Raw genomic sequence first — 23,985 nt, 5'->3', positions numbered from 1 at the left:
GAGGCACAGGTGGGTTGTCTTACTCCAGGGGTGTGTACAGCCCCTGTAGGAGGCAGACTGAAGTATTTTATCCACAATTGGTCCATGATTTCTACAGACCCTTGGGTGTTACAAGCGGTAATGGGTTATGAAATAGATTTTATGTCCCCGCCGACGAGCATTTTCTTTTTGGAAGCCGACAGGGCTCTGATTTGCAAGGAAAGCGAAGATCTGCAAGACAAACATGTCATAACTCTGGTGCCTATAGATAAACCGGGGTTTCTCAGCAACCTCTACTTGGTAAAGAAGAAGGACGGAGGCCACAGGCCAGTCATAAATTTAAGAGAACTAAACGAGTACGTATTGTATCGCCACTTCAAAATGGAGGGCATACATTTACTCAGGGATTTGCTTCTTACCGAAGACTGGCTGTTAAAAATCGTTTTGAAGGACGCATACCTCACGGTACCGATTCACCCTTCTTCTCAGCAGTATCTGCAATTCCTATGGGGAGGCAGAAAATGGGAGTTCAATTGTCTCCCGTTTGGACTCTCTTCCGCCCCGTGGTGTTTCACCAAGCTTTTAAGACCGGTCATGGCCGTTCTCAGGAGTCGAGGAGTTCGGCTCATCATATATCTGGACGATATATTGATAATGGCTCCGTCTCCTCAGCAGGTCCTGCTCCACGTGGAATGGACGACATCTCTTCTCACAGAATTGGGGTTTCTAACCACATAGGGACCCAGGGCGTAAAGGTACGCCTTCGGTCCCTGGTACTTAAGGACCCAGGGCGTACCTGTACGCCTGTGGGAATTTCGGTCCCCGCAGCGTGCCGGGTGGGGACCACACCGGGGTGACTGCTGATATCGATCAGCAGGCACCCTGCGCAAATGCCCAGGGGGGTCATCAGACCCCCCATGTCGGCGATTGGCACAAATCGCAAGTGAATTCACACCTGCGATTTGCACCGATTCTGGGTCATACAGGTCAACGGGACCCGGTGACCCAGAATATAAGGGGGATCGCAGTTGTCCATGACACCTACGATCCCCCTGAAGGGATAGGAGTGAGGTGGCAGGGGTGCCACCCCTCCTATCCCTGCTATTGGTCGTCAAGACGCGATGACCAATATCAGAACGGGGGCGGGGGGTTAACCTTCGTTTTCCCCATTCTGCCCACCCACAATAGGCGTGGCAGAATGGGGAAACCAACGGGGCCCGGGCGCCGAAGTCCACTTACCCATTGGCGATGGCTGCGGGCTGCGATCGGGACGGGGATCGGCAGAAGAAGAGGACGGTGATGCGACTCCCTGGATCCTACGGAAGCCGGTGAGTTGCCTAGCAACATCTGGAGGGCTACAGTCTGAGACCACTATACTGTGGCCCTCCAGATGTTGCAAAACTACAACTCCCAGCATGCCCAGGCAACTATTTGCTGTGTGAGCATGCTAGAATTTGCAGTTTTGCAACAGCTGGAGGGCTACAGTTTGGAGATCACTGTGCAAATCTTGCAAAACCACAACTCCTAGCATGCACACAGAGCAGTTAGCTGTCTGGGCATGCTGGGATTTGTAGTTTTGCAACATCTGGAGGGCCACAGTTTGGAGATCACTGTGCAGTGTTCTCTAACTGTAGCCCTCCAGATGTTGCAAAACTGCAAATCCCAGCATGCCCTTCGGCGATCAGTACATGCTGGGAGTTGAAATTTTGCAACAGCTGGAGGCACACTGGTTGGAAAATACTGAGTTTGATAACTGAAGGTTTTCCAACCAGTGTGCCTCCAGCTGTTGCAAAAGTACAACTCCCAGCATGCACGGTCTGTCAGTAATGCTGGGAGTTGTAGTTTTGAAATAGCTGGAGGTTTGCCCCCCATGTGAATGTACAGGGTACATTCACACGGGCAGGTTTACAGTAAGTTTTCTGCTTCAAGTTTGGGCTGCAGCAAATTTTTTGCCGCAGCGCAAACTCCTAGCGGGAAACTCACCGTAAACGCCCGCTAGTGTGAATGTACCCTAAAAACACTACACTACACTAACACATAATAAAGGGTAAAACACAACATACACACCCCCTTACACTGTCCCCCCCAATGAAAATGAAAAGCGTATTGTACGGAAGTGTTTCCAAAATGGAGCCTCCAGCTGTTGCAAAACAACAACTCCCAGCATTTCCGGACAGCCACTGACTGTCCAGGCATGTTGGGAGTTTAGCAACAGCTGGAGGCACCCTGTTTGGGAATCACTGGCGTAGAATACCCCTATGTCCACCCCTATGCCTAATTTAGTCCTCAAATGCGCATCCGCATGGCAGTTTAGGGTGACATATGGGGTATTTCCGTATTTGAGACAAATTGCAATTCAAATTTTTGGGGGCTTTTTTCCTTTTACCCCTTATGAAAAGGAAAAGTTGGGGGCTACACCAGCATGTTAGTGTAAAAAGAGTATTTTTTTTACACTAACATGCTGGTGTTGCCCCATACTTTTATTTTCACAAGCAGTAAAAGCAAACAAAAAAAGACCCCCAAAATTTGTAACGCAAATTCTCCTGTGTACGGAAATACCCCATATGTGGGTGTAAAATGTTCTGCGGACGCACAACAAGGCTCAGGAGTGAGAGCACACTATGTACATTTGAGGCCTAAATTGGTGATTTGCACAGGGGTGGCTGCTGGTTACAGCAGTTCTGACATAAACGCAAAAAAAATTAATACCCACATGTGACCCCATTTTGGAAATTACTCCCCTCATGGAACGTAACAAGGGGTATAGTGAGCTTTAACACCCCACAGGTGTTTGACGAATTTTCATTAAAGTTGGATGGGAAAATGAAAAAAGATTTTTTTTTCACAAAAATGCTGGTGTTACCCTAAATTTTTCATTTTCACAAGGGAAAATATGAAAAAAAAAAACCAAAATTTGTAACCCCATTTCTTCTGAGAAAGAACATACCCCATATGTGGATGTAAGGTGCTCTGCGGGCAAACTACAATGCTCAGAAGAGAAGGAGCGCCATTGGGATTTTGAAGAGAAAATTTGTCAGGAATTGAAGGCCACGTGTGTGTTACGCCGAGCGCTCCGGCTCCCTCTCCTCCTCCGGAGCGCCAGCGGCGTTTCCTGCCCTGCAGCCCTCCGGTCGGCAGTGCTGACCGGAGACGCTGCTCAGCTGTGCCCGGCGGGGATGCGATCCGCCTAGCGGGACATGCCCGCTCGCGGATCGCACCCCGTCCCTCTCACCTGCCCCATCCTCCTGCTGTTCTGTCCCGGCACGCGCGGCCCCGCTCTCTAGGGTGCGCGCGCGCCGGCTCTCTGAGATTTAAAGGGCCAGTGCACCACTAATTGGTGCATGGCCCAATCAGTGTCAATTAGCTCCTACCTGCTCCTTGCTTATAAAAACCCACTTCCCCTTCCTGTCCTTGACGGATCTTGTTGCCTTAGTGCCCTGTGAAAGCGTTTAGTGTGTTCCCAAGCCTGTGTACCCAGACCTTCTGCTGTTGGCCCTGACTACGACTCTTGCTGCCTGCCCTGACCTTCTGCTACATCCGACCTTGCTCCTGCCTTGTCCCTGTGTACCGCGCCTGTCTCAGCTGTCAGTTGGGGTTGAGTCGCTATCTGGTGGAACGACCTGGGGGTTACATGCCGCTGCAAGTTCATCCCGCTTTGCGGTGGGCTCTGGTGAAAACAGTAGCCCCTTAGACTCCGTTCCCCTGGTACGGCCCACGCCATCACCCCACTGACACAGAGGATCCACCACCAGTGTCCTCGCTGCATACCAGTCCGGATCCTGACAGTAGATCCGGCCATGGATCCCGCTGAGGTCCCGCTGCCTAGTGTCGCTGACCTAACCACGGTGGTCGCCCAGCAATCACAACAGATCGCGCAACAAGGACAGCAGCTGACTCAACTAACTGTCATGCTGCAACAGCTTCTGCCGCAACTTCAGCAACCATCTCCTCCGCCAGCCTCTGTATCTCCTCCGCAGCGAGTGGCTGCTCCCAGTTTCCGCCTGTCTCTACCGGACAAGTTCGATGGGGACTCTAAACAGTGCCGTGGATTCCTGTTCCAGTGTTCCCTACACCTGGAGATGATGTCGGACCAATTCCCCACTGAACGGTCTAAGGTGGCTTTCGTGGTCAGTCTAGCCACCGCTACTATCCAGTCCTTCTTCTCAGAAGTACGTAGTGTCTTTAAGGAGCCAGCCCGGGCCTCCTCAGCCGAGACTGCTTTGCTGAACCTCGTCCAAGGGAGTTTTTCTGTAGGCGAATACGCCATCCAGTTTCATACCCTCGCCTCTGAGCTATCCTGGAACAATGAGGCCCTCTGCGCGACCTTCAAGAAAGGCTTATCCAGTAACATCAAGGATGTCCTGGCCGCACGAGAAATTCCTGCAAATCTGTCTGAACTTTTCCATTTGGCCACCCGCATCGACATGCGTTTCTCTGAAAGACGCCAGGAACTTTGACAGGAAAAGGATATTGTTCGCACCAGGCGATTTCTCTCCCCGGCTCCTCTCTTCCAAAGTCCTTTGCAATCTGTTCCTGCGCCTTCCGCCGAGGAGGCTATGCAAGTGGATCGGTCCCGCCTGACCCTACAAGAGAGGACTCGCCGCCGTAACGAGAATCTGTGCCTGTACTGTGCTAGTACCGAACATTTCCTAAAAGACTGTCCTATCCACCCTCCGCGTCAGGAAAAACGCACGCACCTACTTCACAAGGGTGAAACGACTCTTGGTGTGAATTCTGCCTCTCCACGTCTGACTGTACCTGTGCGGATTTCTCCTTCCGCCAATTCCTCCTTCTCAGCTGTGGCCTTCTTGGACTCTGGTTCTGCAGGAAACTTTATTTTGGCCTCTTTTGTTAATAGGTTCAGTATCCCAGTAACCTGTCTAGTCAAACCGCTCTATATCTCTTCTGTTAACGGAGAAAAGTTGGACTGCACTGTGCTCTACCGCACAGAACCCCTGCCTATGAGCATTGGACTGCATCATGAAAAAATAGAATTTTTTGTTCTGCCCAACTGCACCTCTGAAGTTCTTCTCGGTGTGCCATGGCTCCAACGTCATGCTCCTACCCTCGACTGGACCACCGGGGAGATCAAAAGTTGGGGTCCTTCTTGTCACAAACGATGCCTCACATCTGCTCCCACTTGTCAAACCCCTGAGGCTCCACCTATACCGAGCCTTCCCAAGGCCTACCAGGACTTTTCAGATGTTTTCTGCAAAAAGCAAGCAGAGATCTTACCACCTCATAGGCCTTATGATTGTCCCATTGACCTCCTTCCTAGTACCACTCCGCCCCGGGGCAGGATCTACCCTCTGTCTGCCCCAGAGACTCAAGCCATGTCTGAGCATATCCAAGAGAACCTAAAGAGAGGTTTTATTCGGAAGTCCTCATCCTCTGCTGGAGCGGGGTTCTTCTTTGTTTCTAAAAAGGATGGATCCTTACGACCATGTATTGACTACCGCGGTTTAAATAAAATTACCATCAAAAACCGCTACCCCCTGCCTTTGATCTCTGAACTCTTTGACCGTCTTCGCGGAGCTAATGTATTCACTAAATTGGATTTAAGGGGCGCGTATAATGTTATTCGCATCCGTAAAGGTGATGAGTGGAAGACCGCGTTCAATACTAGAGATGGACATTTTGAATATCTAGTTATCCCCTTTGGGCTCTGCAACGCCCCTGCAGTCTTCCAGGACTTCGTTAATGAGATCTTTCGGGACTTATTGTATACCTGTGTTGTGGTTTACTTGGACGACATCTTGATTTTTTCCTCTAACTTAGAGGAACACCGTCATCATGTCCGTCTAGTGCTCCAAAGACTTCGTGAAAACCACCTGTACGCTAAATTTGAAAAATGTCTCTTTGAATGCAACAGTCTTCCTTTCCTAGGTTACCTAGTCTCTTGCCAAGGGCTTCAAATGGATCCAGATAAACTGTCAGCGGTTTTGGATTGGCCACGCCCTTCTGGACTCCGCGCTATCCAATGCTTCCTGGGATTTGCCAACTATTACCGACAGTTTATTCCCCACTTCTCCACCATTGTGGCCCCTATTGTGGCCCTGACCAGGAAGAATGCTAATCCTAAGTCATGGCCTCCTCAAGCAGATGAGGCCTTCAATCGTCTCAAAACTGCCTTCGCTTCTGCACCAGTGCTGTCCAGACCTGATCCATTGAAGCCATTCTTCCTGGAAGTTGACGCTTCCTCAGTCGGAGCCGGAGCTATACTTCTTCAAAAAAACGCTACCGGACGTAACATTACTTGTGTTTTTTTTTCTAAAACTTTCTCTCCAGCAGAAAATAATTACTCCATTGGAGATCGTGAACTTCTGGCCATCAAGTTAGCACTCGAGGAGTGGAGGCATCTATTGGAGGGTTCCAAACACCCCATTGTCATTTACACTGACCACAAGAATCTCTCGTACCTCCAGTCTGCTCAGTGTCTGAATCCTCGCCAGGCTAGATGGTCGTTGTTTTTGCCCGCTTTAACTTCGAGATTCCCTTCCGTCCCGCTGACAAAAATGTCAGAGCTGACGCCCTTTCTCGTTCCTCTGATGCCTCCAAATCTGAAACCCCTCTGCAGCATATCGTACCGCCTGAGTGCCTGGTCTCCTCTGCTCCAGCCTCACTGGGACAAACCCCCCCTGGAAAGACTTTTGTTCCTCCACGCCTTCGCCTCAAGATCCTCAAATGGGGGCATTCCTCTCACCTGGCTGGCCATGCTGGCATTAAAAAGTCCATCCAGCTCATTTCCCGTCTGTATTGGTGGCCTACACTAGAGAGTGACGTTACTGATTTCGTTCGGGCCTGTACTATTTGTGCCCGGGATAAAACCCCACGCCAGAAGCCTGCTGGACTCCTCCTTCCTTTGCCCGTCCCTGAGCAACCATGGTCCCAAATTGCCATGGATTTCATTACTGATCTTCCTGTATCCCATGGCAGCACCGTCATCTGGGTGGTCGTTGATCGTTTTTCCAAAATGGCTCCCTTCATTCCGCTTCCAGGTCTTCCTTCTGCAATTTTTTCTGCATATTTTTCACCTTCACAGGCTTCCCACGCATATCGTCTCGGATAGAGGCGTTCAATTTGTGTCGAAATTTTGGAGAGCTCTCTGTAACCAATTAAAAATCAAATTACATTTCTCGTCCTCCTATCACCCCCAATCCAATGGACAAGTAGAGAGAGTAAACCAGATTCTTGGTGACTACTTGCGACATTTTGTCTCCTCCCGCCAAGACGATTGGGTCGACCTTCTGCCCTGGGCTGAATTCTCGCACAATTTCAAAAATTCAGAATCCTCTGCCAAATCCCCATTCTTTGTGGTGTACGGCCGTCACCCTCTGCCCCCCCTCCCCATTCCCACTTCTTCTGGAGTTCCTGCTGTAGATGAAGTAACCCGGGATTTCTCTGCTATCTGGAAGGAGACTCAAAAGTAGCTCCTACTGGCCTCGTCTCGTATGAAGAGACATGCAGATAAGAAGAGAAGAACTCCTCCTGTCTTCGCTCCTGGGGACAAAGTGTGGCTCTCTGCCGAATATATCCGGTTTCGTGTGCCTAGCTACAAGCTGGGTCCACGTTACCTTGGACCATTTAAAGTCAAAAGTCAAATCAATTCTGTCTCCTACAAACTTCATCTTCCTCCTTCTCTTCGTATTCCTAACTCCTTTCATGTTTCCCTTCTCAAACCTCTCGTTCTTAACCGCTTTTCCCCCAAGGTCACCGCTCCTGCTCCTGTCTCTGGCTCCTCTGATATCTTCACGGTAAAGGAAATCCTCGCCTCCAAGGTGGTCAGAGGTAAAAAAAAAAACCTGCACCTTGCTTATAAAAACCCACTTCCCCTTCCTGTCCTTGCCGGATCTTGTTGCCTTAGTGCCCTGTGAAAGCGTTTAGTGTGTTCCCAAGCCTGTGTACCCAGACCTTCTGCTGTTGCCCCTGACTAGGACTCTTGCTGCCTGCCCTGACCTTCTGCTACGTCCGACCTTGCTCTTGCCTTGTCCCTGTGTACCGCGCCTGTCTCAGCTGTCAGTTGGGGTTGAGTCGCTATCGGGTGGAACGACCTGGGGGTTACCTGCCGCTGCAAGTCCATCCCGCTTTGCGGTGGGCTCTGGTGAAAACCAGTAACCCCTTAGACTCCGTTCCCCTGGTACGGCCCACGCCATCACCCCATTGACACAGAGGATCCACCACCAGTGTCCTCGCTGCATACCAGTCCGGATCCTGACAGTGTGTTTACAAAGCTCCCATAGCGCAAGAACAATGGACCCCCCCCCCCCCTACATGTGACCACATTTTGGAAACTTCACCCCTCACAGAATGTAATAAGGGGTACAATGAGCATTTACACGCCACACGTGTCTGACAGATTTTTGGAACAGTGATCCGTGAAAATTAAAAAAATTATTTTTCATTTGCACAGCCCACTGTTCCAAAGATCTGTCAAACGCCAGTGGGGTGTAAATACTCACTGCACCCCTTATTAAAATCTGTGAGGGGTGTAGTTTCCAAAATGGGATCACATGTGGGGGGTCCACTGTTCTGGCACCACAGGGGGCTTTGTAAACGTACATGGCCCCGACTTCCATTCCAAACAAATTCTCTTTTGCTCTTCTGAGCATTGTAGTGCGCCAGCAGAGCACCTGATGTCCACACATGGGGTATTTCCATACTCAGAAGAAATGGGGTTACAAAATTTGGGGGTCATTTTCTCCTATTACCCCTTGTAAAAATGTAAAATTTGGGGAAAAAACTGCATTTTAGTGATAAATTTTTTTTTCATTTACACATCAAACTTTCATAAAAAGTCATCAAACACCTGTGGGGTGTTAAGGCTCACTGTACCCCTTGTTACGTTCCTTGAGGGGTGTAGTTTCCAAAATTGTATGCCATGTGTTTTTTTTTGCTGTTCTGTCTGCCATAGGGGCTTCCTAAATGCGACATGCCCCCCAAAAGTCATTTCAGCAAAATTTACGCTCTAAAATCCCATTGTCGCTCCTTCCCTTCTGAGCTCTCTACTGCGCCCGCCGAACACTTGACATACACATAGGAGGTATTTCCTTACTCTAGAGAAATTGGGTTACAAATTTTGGGGGCATTTTTCTTCTATTACCCCTTGTAAAAATTCAAAAACTGGGTCTACCAGAACATGCGAGTGTAAAAAATGAAGATTTTGAATTTTTTACTTCACTTTGCTGCTATTCCTGTGAAACACCCAAAGAGTTAACAAACTTTCTGAATGTCATTTTGAATACTTTGAGGGTGCACTTTTTATAATGGGGTCATTTGTGAAAAATTGGAAATTTGCTGCTGAACTTTGAAGCCCTCTGATGTTTTCCAAAAGTAAAAACATGTCAACTTTATGATAAAAATATAAAGTAGACATATTGTATATGTGAATCAAAATTATTTATTTGGAATGTCTGTTTTCCTTACAAGCAGAGAGCTTCAAAGGTAGAAAAATGCTAAATTTTAAATTTTTTCATCAAATTTTGGAATTTTTCACCAAGAAATGATTCAAGTATTGGTGAAAATTTACCACTAACATAAAGTAGAATATGTCACAAAAAAACTATCTCGGAATCAGAATGAAAGGTAAAAGCATCAGAGTTATTAATGCTTAAAGTGACAGTGGTCAGATGTTCAAAAAATGGCCGGGTCCTTAAGGTATAAATGGGCTGGGTCCTTGAGGGGTTAATAAACGACAAAAAGTCTGTGTTTGTCCCGGCACAAGAGATGGAGTTTTTCTGTTTGATGGTGAACACCCCAATGGCGACACTAAGTCTGCCGGACAAGAAACTTATTCTACTTCGCAAGGAAATGAGGTCCCTGCTCCGCAAGAGCTTGGTTTCATTGTGAGCGGTGGCTCGAATTGTGGGCCTCTATGCAGACGATTCTGCCGGCACCTCTTCACTACAGGGCGCTACAACGCCTGAAAACAGAGAGCTTGGCAGAGGGCCTTACTTATGCGGATCGGATTCCTCTCTCTCAGGAGGCTCGCGGCGAGCTGTTGTGGTGGCTCCGCCATGTCCAGGATTGGAACAGCAGGACAATATTCAACTCCAAACCGGGGAGCCCGGTGCGGTTAGTCCTCCACGGGAGGCAAATGGTCTCCGGAGGAATCGCAGTTGCACATCAACTGTCTGGAACTCCTGGCGGGCTCTTTTGCAGTCAAGAGCTTCGCTTTCAACAGGTCGGTTTGTTGTATCCTGCTTCGCATGGACAACATCTCGGCAGGATGCTGTGTGTCATTGCGAAGGAATTTTGGCTCTTCTGTCTTCAGAAGAACATTATTCTCGTAGCAGAATACCTACCGGGGGTGTCCAATTCCATGGCGGATTGGAACTCCAGACATCTGACAGACAGCAGTGATTGGACATTGCATCACTCAGTCTTCCAGGCAATTTGGGACCTATGGGGTCCTCTGGATCTAGATTTGTTCACATCCCGGCTCAGTCGTCTGTTACCCCGGTTCTTCAGTTGGAAGCCGGATCTGGAGGCGCTAGCCACGGATGCGTTCCTGCCAATGTGGCCCCCTTTTACCATGATTCCCAGGGTTTTATGGCAGACGGAGTCTCAAGCATCCACTCTGGTGTTGATCACCCCTTGGTGGCCGACTCAGTCTTGGTTTCCCCAGGTTCTGGGGATGGCTATAGACTCTCCACGAATTGCCTCTTCTTCGCATCGCTCCTGCAGAGTCCGACGGCGGAGTTGCATCTGTTAGTCTTGTCCGGTCAGTTGCTATTAGTGGCTTGGATGATTTTCCGGGTGCCGGAATCTGGTGGAGACATTTCACAATCGGCTAGGGACCTCATGAGAGAGGCATGGGCTCTGGGTACCAGATCGGCTTACCGTTCTGCCTGGGGATTATGGGTTAATTGGTGCGCACAACGGCACATGGATCCCATTTGAGCCCCTGTGTCTGGAGTCTTAAATTTTTTGTCTGTGGCTTTTGAAGCAGGGAAGGCGTATAGGACTGTTAATGTATATAGATCCGCCATTTCCGCCAGACATTCTCCTGTGGATGTGGCGCCGATGGGTCGACATCCGTTGGTATGTCGGATCCTGAGAGGTATTCGATTCAAATGTCCTCCTGCCCCTCGGTACCAGGCCACTTGGGATGTGTCATTGGTTTTTCATATATTTTCCTCTTGGGAGGATAATGATGAATTACCTCTTAGACTTTTGTCATACAAATTGACTATGTTGTTGTGTTTGATCTCAATCAAACGTGTGTCAGATGTTTGGGCATTGGACATCTCAAGGAGGCAGTTTACTCCTCAAATGAGGAGGAAAAAGGAGGCCCTTGTGTCCAGTGCTGCTCGGTCCAGGGATGATTCAGGCAAGATGTAGGTTTAAAAAGGTTTATTTATATATTAAATAAATAAAACTATTATTTAAAAGTGCATGCAGGCAATAACGCGTTTCGGGATCAGCATATCCCTTCTTCAGATTGCAGATGTAAAAATGATGAAACAGAACATTTAAATAGGCGCCAGACAGGTATTCCAGGTCAGGGGGCGTGTATCTGACCTGGATCCGGATCGGCGTAATGTCTTAAAATTCACACACATTAAAAAGAAACGTAATACACGGGGCATATATTGTAGGAATAGAACAGGTGTGTATCTAAGAACAAAATATCACAGTGAATTGGCTTCTGTGTGAAATATATACGAAAAAGTGCTAAAAGCACATCCCAAAGGGAGGCTTGGAGCGCATCAGTCGGACAACATAATCTGGTGTGATTAAAGTCTAGAGTTTAGAAAAGGTGAGAGAACTCAATGCGAACTAGTATTACTGGGGAAGCGTAAGTTCCCGGGGTACATTTGAAAAGGCCGGATAGATTGAGGAACGTATGCAGCCAATGGAAGTTGGTGGGAGGGGCATAAATGGAAGAACAACAACCAATCCAGTAGCAGTACGACATAATGTCAGGAAAAATGTAAACAAAGGTCACCAAATCTTCCATCTGGCAGATTTGAACAAATGTCCATCTCTGATATATCCACCCTATCTCTCAACGAATCTATACTCACAGTTCACCCTACTTGCAATCCGGTTTCTCCGTCTCCTAACAATAATCCCCACAACACATGTTATTATACACCATGTACTGAATCTGTACCAGTTATTCAATATAATTCCACCACTTCGGATACGTCACCGACTCTAAACAACTCTGGAGCCAATTCGTCTTTTTTAGGGCTCCCTCCCATCATGAACTGCACTCCGCCGATATCATTACCGATTCAAGGGCTTCTCCAATCCTCAGAGACAGTTCATTTAGCGCTCCCCCTATCGTCCAAAAGAAAAGAAAGAGAGGATGTCGAGGAGGACAGAAACAAAGACAGAGAAAAGAGAAACAAAATAAACCATCTGATACCCCCGCCGGACCATCAGAACTAGATACAATCCGCATTTTTAACCTCTCTAAACATATTCTGACTGAAATCGAGGAAAGTGTACTTAAAAAGGGTTTGTCATTCTGCCCCACTACAAAATCCAATGATTTCGATCTATTCCTCGATCTAAATAGCTACATTAGAAAACTAACTTTAAAACAGCATTTTAATATGATTGCCAAAAATGACACTCCATCCACTATGTCAAAAAATCCCTATGTTAACATCCTTGATCCGGCCCCTATACCCACAGGCTTAAAACCCCCATCCACGTTTCATCCGATTCACCATAGAGGCTCCTTTCTGGATACTTTCTAAGCAGCAGTTATTTCTGAATTCAAACAAATGTGCTCTAAAGCCACAAGCAGACACAAATCCAATCTCTCTAAGAAACAACGAGAGGCTCTAACCATCTTATCTAAAGATGATTCAATTATAATAAAAGCGGCGGATAAAGGAGGTGGCATTGTACTACTGGATCGAACAGACTATCTTCTTGAAGCCAACCGTTTATTGTCTGATACCACCTTTTACATACAGCTATCCCATAATCCTACTTCTCTGTACTGTAGTGAGTTTAATGATTTTCTTTTACAAGGTTACAATTCTGGCGTGTTAAACAAAAAAGAATTTGAGTTCATCACCATCACTCAACCTGACACTCCCTTATTTTATTATTTGCCAAAAATCCATAAGGATGCTACGAACCCCCCTGGACGTCCTATCATTTCCGGCATTAATTCTCTCACATCCAATCTCTCCCAGTATATAGACATCTTGCTACAGCAATTTGTCATCACTACACCGGCCTACCTCTGCGATACTGCAGATTTCATAAACTCTGTTATTAATATCCCATGGAAAGATTCATATTGCTTCCTAACAATGGACATAACGTCTCTTTATACAATCATAGACCATGACCAAGGCATACAAGCCGTTTCTTTTTTTCTGGATTCAGACCCTAAGATGCCCACTGCTCAAAAAAATGTTTATTTTAGATGGGATCAAATTCATATTACATCACAATTATTTTTCATTCAATAACCGCATCTACAAACAGGAACGAGGCACGGCGATGGACACGCGCTTCGCACCAAGTCTGGCAAATCTGTTTATGAGTTATTTTGAACACCAATTTGTCTACACTCATCCTTTATTTCATCACTGCATAATTTACAGAAGATATATCGATGATATATTTATTATCTGGGACACCGACCTCAATGCTCTCAATAAATTTATTACAGATCTGAACAACAATACCCAGAATCTCCATTTTACTCATAACATTTATCCTAATAATGCAGAATTTTTGGACGTTATTGTGTTTCACACTCCAGCTAAAAATATCAACACCAAAACTTATTTCAAATCCGTTGACAGTAATAGTTACCTGGATTATAGCAGTTCCCACTTTCATAAGTGGTTAAACAATATCCCCTTTGGCCAATTTAAACGGCTAAGAAGAAACTGTACACAACTTTCAGATTACACCACGCAAAGTAAAATGCTGACCAAGAGATTCAAATTTTTCAAGTGACCATAAAAATATTAAAAAGATTCTAAAGAAACATTGGGATACCCTCAAATTGGATCCGTATTTGAAAGATGTTATTCCCTCCAATCCTCATGTCACCTATCGGAAAAATCGATCACTTAAAAATATTCTAGCCCCCAGCCGTCTAAAGAATCTGAAAGCCACTATCCCTACATTTTTATCCATGCCACCTGTAATAGGAAGTTATAGATGCAACACTGCAAGATGTAAATGCTGCCAGTCAATTAATCATGCTAAGAAAACATTCAAATCCAACTTAACACAAGAAGTATTCAATATCAAAACATTTATGAACTGCAACACGTCATATATCATTTATCTTCTGGAGTGTTCCTGTTCTTTCCAATATATAGGACGCACCATTCAACCTCTGCACTGTCGACTCAATAAACATTGATCAAATGTGACCAACGGATACACTTTACACAGTGTGTCAAGGCATGCTGCGGCGGCGCATAACTGCAAATTTTCCGAATTTCACATTACGCCAATTGAATCTCGGAAGATACTAACCAAAGATTCACTTGCCTTCGCCGACGGGAAAACTATTGGATATTCCGCCTACAAACTTTACAACCGACAGGTCTTAACGAGTACATCGAGCACGTAACATAATTATCATTATCATATACTTTACATACTTCTCACTTACCTCGATACGATAGTTTGTTTCGCACTTTCTCTTTCCCATCGAGAACACAGATGTCCGTTGTACTACTTATATTCATCATCATATACATTTCATATCCCGACCAGCTGCTAGCGCCTCCATCCACCTTCGGATTGGCTGCCTCTGTCCGTTCTAATTGGGTTTTTCTCATAAACTTCATCCCTGATTGGTTTACACCAAACATGTGACCTTTGTTTACATTTTTCCTGACATTATGTCGTACTGCTACTGGATTGGTTGTTGTTCTTCCATTTATGCCCCTCCCACCAACTTCCATTGGCTGCATACGTTCCTCAATCTATCCGGCCTTTTCATATGTACCCCGGGAACTTACGTTTCCCCAGTAATACTAGTTCGCATTGAGTTCTCTCACCTTTTCTAAACTCTAGACTTCAATCACACCAGATTATGTTGTCCGACTGATGCGCTCCAAGCCTCCCTTTGGGATGTGCTTTTAGCACTTTTTCATATATATTTCACACAGAAGCCAATTCACTGTGATATTTTGTTCTTAGACACACACCTGTTCTATTCCTACAATATATGCCCCGTGTATTACGTTTCTTTTTAATGTGTCGACTTAATGGTAAAATTTTAAGACATTACGCCGATCCGGATCCGGGTCAGATACAAGCCCCCTGACCTGGAATACCGGTCTGGCGCCTATTTAAATGTTCTGTTTCATCATTTTTACATCTGCAATCTGAAGAAGGGATATGCTGATCCCGAAACGCGTTATTGCCTGCATGCACTTTTAAATAATAGTTTTATTTATTTAATATATAAATAAACCTTTTTAAACCTACATCTTGCCTGAATCATCCCTGGACCGAGCAGCGCTGGACACAAGGGCCTCCTTTTTCCCCCTCATTCAAGTACTCTACGGGTTCCTTCCCAGGATACCGGTCTAGGCACCTTCAGCTGCAGCACGGATTCCACCCATTACCCCTAAAACGGGGAGATACGCTTAACCCCAAGAGGGTCACCAGGTGAGAGCACACCCTGCTGGGGGATCCACCTGGGTTTATCTGTTTGTACGGTATCACACGAGGCGCTGCCCTCTCTTTTTTGTTTCCTCAATTTCTTTTTGTTTACTCCTCAAGGCATCTTGTTTTCAATATCACGGCAAACTAAAACGGATCTGCAAAATGTGTTTTACCCGAGTTTTCAGACACATCCTAAATTGTGCGCAGTACGCTGTCTAAAGGCTTATGAGCTTATGACAGCACGGTTACGTACTGCACGGTTTTCTCAGCTTTTAATATCTTTTTGTGCTCCACACCTTCCGGTCTCTTCTCTGACGCTGTCGCGTTGGATTAAACAGATGATGATTTTGGCCGGCATCGATGTATCAGTGTTTAAGGCGCATTCTTCCAGGGGCACCATGGCTACCAAAGTGGCCCAGGCGGGAGGCTCCCTTTCTGACCTAATGAAGGCGGCGAATTGGTCCTCTGAAGATACGTTTCCAACATTTTACTTTAGGCCGAAGAGTCATGTGTCAATGGCAGTATTGTAATTTATAGTAATGTATGTTTTATTTATTTACTTTGAACATGCACTTGATACGAGCCTCCTGTCTGACATAAAATTTAAGATTTTCCTAGTTTTAATGACGGAAAATATAGATTTTTAAAGACAGGAGGCGAGTATCAACCCTCCCTTTTTCCCATCCCTGTTATGGTTGTGTTTTTCTTTTCTAGGATATTGAAGATGAGATATGGTCGATGGCAGTTGGTTTGGTTTCCTAAGCCTTTGGTTTGTGTTCAAGGCTTCCCGATTCGGTGGAGGTTGGTTGATAGCTCCGTGGTTCTAGTTCGTTGTCGGAGTTTGAAGAATTCAGGAGTTCGTTATCAGATGGATCCTCCGTTGCGGATTCTGTTTGGCTAAACGATGGCAGGTGGACTTCTCCTCTGCTGCATTTGGTTCCGGTGTTATGATTGCACAAAGAAAGAGGAGGAGGTGGAGTTGGATTCAGTTAATATGGAGCAAGTCAGGAGATGATTGGTTGGAGTGTGGAGGGGGTGTATATGGTTGCTAGGTGACCTGCACCTCCTTTTTTTCTTTCATTTGTGGTATGCCTTGGGGTGTATGGTAGTTGGGGTGTTGTGATAGATGAGGGGTTAATGTTAACCCTATAGTTCGTGACGCCAGGCTGAGGGCTAGTATGCTGAGGTAATTCTCCGGCCTATCGCCGCCCTTCCCAGTAACGATAGGTGCATGTATAAAATGACTGAAGGTCCACAAGGTACTTGAACTTGAACTTGGATAACTTTACTGAACGGCTTGCGGTACATCCAATGCACAATAACAGTCTCAAGAATACAGTCTCTATATAGTGCAATGACTGACAGTTGCTGCGGACCTTGACTTTAGATACAGTCTCTGAATTTAGGGTAATTTTGCAGATCCGTCCGGATTTAGGGGATAGATAAGCTCCGGTGATCTTGCAGAGTGCTTAGGGATTGATACACTCTCAATTTAGAATCTATCAGCTGTTGCCGCAAGGCTCGGGCCTAACTCACTGCGGGAGATAGCTGTATAGGTCCTTCCTCGTCATGAGCGCAGGAGCAATGAGAAAGAGCAATGGCTGCCGCTCCCTTATATGGGCAGGGGCAGGGCCGCTTTCACTGGTCCAATTAACTGTCACTCACTATTACAAGGAGTGATGGGAGATATACGTCATAGGGACCTCCAAAGGTCCTGAAGCACAAAACCATAGAGTTCACCTGATCATGTGACCCGCAGGTCCTGCTACGCTATGGACAGGTAATTAACTATTTATTTACATTTATACAATCCTATAGATATAAATCCCAAATGGTTACTGGATAACTACTATCTGGATGAGAGGTGACTAGGGGTGAACTAAACAATAAGGACCCCGGCGTCCTAGGGACTCTGGCTAAGGGGACCTATATACACAGGTACCGGATAGGATAGGGTACCGAGACACCACAAACCCCCTTACTTAAGATAAGTCGACCTCGAAGCCTGTCCCCTAAGACAGAGGGACTAGGACAAGAACAGGATGATCTATAAATTTGCATTTGCTATACATCCTAAGTAAACATGGAACACATTTACATTCTCTGATACTCTTACTAGTATCTGAACTAGACAATTAGAAATCTATCTAGACATTGGTACTATCTAGACATCAATACTATCTGGACATCAATGCTATCTAGACATTAATGCTTTCTAGACATTAATGAAGCTATCTATCCTTTAGTTTCTAGCTTCTTAGACATCCTATTAACCTTATGATACACATTGTATTAGCTCTCTACACATTTTTATGAGGCTAAACTGAACATTAGTACAACTCTATATACGTTTAGTTTCAAGCTGACTAGACATTTTTTATTATCTCACACATTTTATTCGCCAACAATAAGTTACCTGTTAGTACACGAAAGGTATACTGGCTAGCAGGAAGCTAGGTCACAGTAAGGGTGGCTGCTAGGGTCTATCGGCTACACGCTACTTATCCCTAGAGCACTTTCAAAACAACCTAACTAGGTTATTCTTAGAAATACGTGTTTAATCCTATATTCGCAAGAGCACCTACTGGCCAGGCAGAGCGTCTCACACACGCAATGAAGGAGAAGAAGAAGTGTACCTAACAGTGGCAGGAATTGGGTATCAATATGCTACAATTCCTAAGTGTTTTCTTAAGTGAGATATTTACTTTAGTATATATACTAGAGAAACTTGAGGTGGTACATTTAAGTGAGTAATCTAGAGCACTATGTGTGCAAGTAATATTTTAATGGGAATCTTCCCTATTATTTTTGTTGAGACAGGTGCTAGCAATGGGCGACAGCATAATACTACCCACGGAGAAGCCGGGGTGTTACCTGTTGAGTTACCTACTAAACACCTGTAGCATTATATACATTTGTATGTACAAGAATTATTTATGTTTTTAGTGTTGAGTGTACACGTGCAGCACATCGATATTTTCTGTGTACAGCTCTGACTTACTTTTTATGTACATAGACATTAGACTATTTTTCTATGTACAAACCTTTACTTACTATTGATGTACACAGACACGAGGATACCTTCCTGTGTACAGAACCATATACATATTTACTATACAGACTTACACAATTATCAACACTCCAACATGATTCAGGCGCATTCACCTGATAAGTGCAACATTTAGCATAAGAGTTCTTATGAAGCTGCTGGTATATACATAAAATAGACGTGTAAGGATCAACAGTCCACCTACACTAGGAGTCCAATTAAAGGGAAATATACAAAGTGGCGTGTAAGGATCAGCAGTTCACCTACACTAAGAGTTCAATTAAAGGGAAAGGTAAACACGGCCTTAACCTCAACTCAGCCGGGTACAGTCCTTAATGAATCTCCTACAGGCTAGGAGTCTCTTGACTTAATAGTCAGGCACAAGCTTAGTGGTTACGTTGATGAACTTTGAACTGGAACAATCTTAGCACAGTCCTGCTAGGCACAATTCTTGAACTTGGTTGCTGCAAAATAAAAATGATTAACATAAGAAACAATAGGACATTACTTTAGAGTCTCTTTAAAGAATATTCTTCTTTACTCTTCTAGTGCCTCTCAGGGTTCCTCTGTATCTGCCAACATCAGGGGCAGGTGTAGAATTGACATAGCTTTGCCATACCACATTGGTGAGGATGGAGTGGTGAAAAGCAGCATTAGAAGGGGTTATAGGCTTACTAGCCGGGATCCAAGTGGGGCAATAGGGCTTGAGTACCATCTCCAAACTAGTATGGACCCATGACTCTTTCATTGGTACCCTGGAAGCAGGCAAACTCTCCATGTCAGAAGAGGGCCTTGGTACATACGTTGGTTCATGTGTAGGAGGCAAACTGTCATTGCTCCGAGAGGGCCTAGGTATGGTCTTTGGTGCCCGCAATTTGGGCTTACTTTCCTGAACTTGAGCAGGACTTGAATCTCGACGATCTGTAGAAAATGAAGAACTTGACTCTTTGGTGTACATAGAAGATGATGAACTTGACTCTTTGCTGTACATAGAAAATGATGAACTTGACTGTTGAAGCTCCTCCTCCTTGGGTACGCTGGCGGAGGCTTTAGGAGCAGACCTTTTCGGCCTCAAGTTGAAGGGATCGGAAGCTGTGTTGGGGCTGTTGGTCTGGTGACCGCTGCAGCCCATTCTCCACGAAGGCTTTGGATGGGGGTGTACTTCACAATTTCACCCACCTCCAAGGTGTAGAACTTCTTATGGAGATATGGCCTTTGCACTGCTCGCCGGTTTACTAGGATGGTCTGCCCAGTGTGGCAGTCAAGGAGTGTCCCATAACCTCTGACCTTGTCGAACTTGGCCACAGTTGCTCTTCTTCTTTCTAATGGCTCCTCCCCTTCTCGGGGGTGATCCCATTTGCGTATGTACAATGCCTCCATTTCTTTGGTATTTTCTTGATACCACATTTTTTCTTCATAAGGCAAATGCACGTGCTTGGGGGCATAGAGTTCTTTGTGTCGGGCCTTTAACTTTTCCATCAATTCGGCCAGCTCGGCTTCTTGACGGGCCCTTTCTTTTTCTGCAGTTGGGATTGGTGGTAGTGGCTTCCCAGGTAATGGTTGAAAAACTCTGTGCATGTACTCGATCAGCTCCGGCTCATCTCCGAACACCCATTGTGGCCATTTTGGTGAGCACGGTTGTGCACATGGCAAGCTTGATCGAGGTATGACCTCAGGGCTGGAGGAGGAAGAATAGGCTGCCTCTGGCGGGGTACTCACAGCAGACTCCTCCGACAGGATCTCGGCCCATGAGCCCCAGGTCCTGTGGTGAGGGGACAATCTCACCGGTGATGCACCTCCAGGTGTCCCTGCGCTGTCCGCTGGAGGTGTCTCTGGCCAATCATCGTCATCATCAGGCAGTGGGGGAAGATTACAGGCCCCTTCTTCGTCTAATGACAACCACTGCAGACGGTCAGCAAGTTCTTGGAAAATTTGGGCTACGACTGCCACAATTTTCTGCTTTTCCGGAGCCATTTTGCCAACTTCACCAAGTGGAACGCTGCCCTCCGCCATGTCTGTACTCTACGGCTCCCCGTGCAGACTGTTTTATAGTGGGCTTCTCCAAAATGGCACCAATTAACTGTCACTCACCCTTACAAGGAGGGATGGGATATATACGTCATAGAGACCTCCAAAGGCCCTGAAGCACAAAACCATAGAGTTCACCTGATCACGTGACCCGCTGGTCCTGCTACGCTATGGACAGGTAATTAACTATTTATTTACATTTATACAATCCTATAGATATAAATCCCAAATGGTTACTGGATAACTACTATCTGAATGAGAGGTGACTAGGGGTGAACTAAACAATAAGGACCCCGACGTCCTAGGGACTCTGGCTAAGGGGACCTATATACACAGGTACCGGATAGGATACGGTACCGGGACACCACACATTTATTACATATACATTGCATTTCTTTCTGCTATTGGGCATAATAAAGAAGGATCATGCACTTGATACTCGCCTCCTGTCTTTATAAAATCTATATTTTCCGTAATTCAAACTAGGAAAATCCTAAATTTAATTTTTTATTGTTACCTGGAGTTCGGGCAGGTCGCAAGGGCCCTGTTATCCTGTTCATCATTGTGTTAATAAATATTGTCCTATAAGATTTAGTATATAATTTCCCCTTGTTTTCTATCTTTATTTGTATTCTATTTTGGTATCCACACACTTGAGGATGCTCAGTTTTAAGTTTTTTGTATATTAAATTTATTGTGCCTGAGTTGGTTTAGGACAGTGTTGGTTAACATTTTTTCTCATCTTGCAGGAGATTTTCCTCTCTTCCCAGGATCAGGATGAGTATTATAACTCCTGGAGATGGTAAGTATCCTCCTCTTCTTCCTTATTACTATATGTGGTAAATACAGGGTGGGCCATTTCTATGGATACACCTTAATAAAATGGGAATGGTTGGTGATATTAACTTCCTGTTTGTGGCACATTAGTATATGTGAGGGGGAAAACTTTTCAAGATGGGTGGTGACCATGGCGGTCATTTTGAAGTCGGCCATTTTGAATCCAACTTTTGTTTTTTCAATAGGAAGAGGGTCATGTGACACATCAAACTTATTGGGAATTTCACAAGAAAAACAATGATGTGCTTGGTTTTAACGTAACTTTATTCTTTCATGAGTTATTTCCAAGTTTCTGACCACTTATAAAATGTGTTCAATGTGCTGCCCATTGTGTTGGATTGTTAATGCAACCCTCTTCTCCCACTCTTCACACACTGATAGCAACACCGCAGGATAAATGCTAGCACAGGGCTCCAGTATCCGTATACACTGCTATATACTACTATATACACCACAGGAGAAATGCTAGCACAGGCTTCCAGTATCCGTATACACTGCTATATACTACTATATACACCGCAGGAGAAATGCTAGCACAGGCTTCCAGTATCTGTATACACTGCTATATACTACTATATACACCGCAGGAGAAATGCTAGCACAGGCTTCCAGTATCCGTAGTTTCAGGTGCTGCACATCTCGTATCTTCACAGCATAGACAATTACCTTCAGATGACCCCAAAGATAAAAGTCTAAGGGGGTCAGATCGGGAGACTTTGGGGGCCATTTAACTGGCCCACGACGACCAATCCACTTTCCAGGAAACTGTTCATCTAGGAATGCTCGGACCTGACACCCATAATGTGGTGGTCACCATCTTGCTGGAAAAACTCAGGGAACGTGCAGCTTCAGTGCATAAAGAGGGAAACATATCATCATGGAGCAATTTCACATATCCAGTGGCCTTGAGATTTCCATTGATGAAGAATGGCCCCACTATCTTTGTACCCCATATACCACATCATACCATCAATTTTTGTGTTCCAACAGTCTTGGAGGGATCTATCCAATGTGGGTTAGTGTCAGACCAATAGCGGTGGTTTTGTTTGTTAACTTCACCATTCACATAAAAGTTTGCCTCATCACTGAACAAAATCTTCTGCGTAAACTGAGGGTCCTGTTCTAATTTTTGTTTTGCCCATTCTGCAAATTCAGTGTGCCGATCTGGGTCATCCCCGTTGAGTTTGTTGAAGTAGCTGGAGTTTGTAAGGGTGCCATTTGTGAGTAACTAATATCCGCCGAAGGGATGTTTGACTAACGGCACTCTCCAGTAAGGCTGGGTTCACACTACGTTTTTCAACTACAGTTCCCGAATACGTTTTCTATCAAAAACCGTATGGGAAAAAAACGGATGGAACAGTATGGGAAAAAGTAAACCGTATGCATTTTTACACAGTATACTGTTTTTAAAAGTGCATACTGTTCTATCCGTTTTTATAAAAAAAAAAAAAAACATACGTTTTTGAAAATTCTGTCCATTTTTAATGGGAGGGGTCTTTGGTGGGGACTTTAGGATGCAAATGCGCATGTGCAAAGAAAAAACGCATACGGTTTTGCCGTATGGAACCGTATACATGTGCGTTTCCCATTGACGTCCATGTTAAAAAAAAAAGGTATGCTGTTGCAGTACGGTTTTAAAACTGGAGTCAAAACCATGGTTGAACACGGTTTGGAGTACTGTTAAAAACCGTATAGCAAGCAAACCGTACGCAACCGTATGCATCAGGGTGCATACAGTTTGCAATGCTTTGCCTATGTGTACGTTTTTCAATACCGTTCCTTACGTTTTCACTAATGAAAACGTATGCGGGAAGCGTAGTTGAAAAACGTAGTGTGAACCCAGCCTAACATGCGGCGAGTGCTACGCTGTGGGCTCATGCTGAATGAAGCTAGGACAGCCACTGATGTTTCTTCATTAGTGACAGATTTTATGCGTCCACATTTTGGCAAATCCAACACTGAACCAGTTTCACGAAACTTAGCAAGCAGTTTGCTAACTGTAGCATGGGAGATGGGTGGTCTGGTAGGGTGTCTTGCATTGAAATCTGCTGCAATGGCCCAGTTACTGCGTTCACCAGACATCAACACAATTTCTATCCGCTCCTTACGTGTTAACCTCAACGACAGGTCAATGGCTGTAAACAAAGAGAAACTTGTAAATAACTCATAAAAGAATAAAGTTACTTTAAAACCAAGCACATCATTGTGTTTCTTGTGAAATTCCCAATAAGTTTGATGTGTCACATGACCCACTTCCTATTGAAAAAACAAATGTTGGATTCAAAATGTCCGACTTCAAAATGGCCGCCATGGTCACCACCCATCTTGAAAAGTTTCCCCCTTCACATATACTAATGCGCCATAAACAGGAAGTTAATATCACCAACCATTCCCATTTTATTAAGGTGTATCCATAGAAATGGGATTGGGCTCCTGTCGGTGAATACTATGATATGGCTGCTGTGGGTTTTCCTGGGTTGCTA

General features: G+C 45.3%; 1 protein-coding gene across 4 annotated transcripts in view; it reads left to right on the top strand.

The window, feature by feature from the left end:
- Positions 1-23,985, top strand: part of LOC130358175 (NACHT, LRR and PYD domains-containing protein 3-like) — a 215,317-nt gene that overhangs the window by 58,103 nt on the left and 133,229 nt on the right. For all 4 annotated transcript variants that reach the window (XM_056561041.1, XM_056561042.1, XM_056561044.1 and 1 more), the window contains exon 2: positions 21,415-21,467. In XM_056561041.1, the coding sequence (XP_056417016.1) occupies positions 21,443-21,467 (25 nt within the window). In that variant the 5' untranslated portion in view covers positions 21,415-21,442. The remainder of the gene's footprint in view (positions 1-21,414; positions 21,468-23,985) is intronic.

Source organism: Hyla sarda, chromosome 2 (assembly GCF_029499605.1).
Source record: "Hyla sarda isolate aHylSar1 chromosome 2, aHylSar1.hap1, whole genome shotgun sequence".
Lineage (NCBI taxonomy): Eukaryota > Metazoa > Chordata > Amphibia > Anura > Hylidae > Hyla > Hyla sarda.
This window is presented reverse-complemented; position numbering and strand designations above follow the sequence as displayed.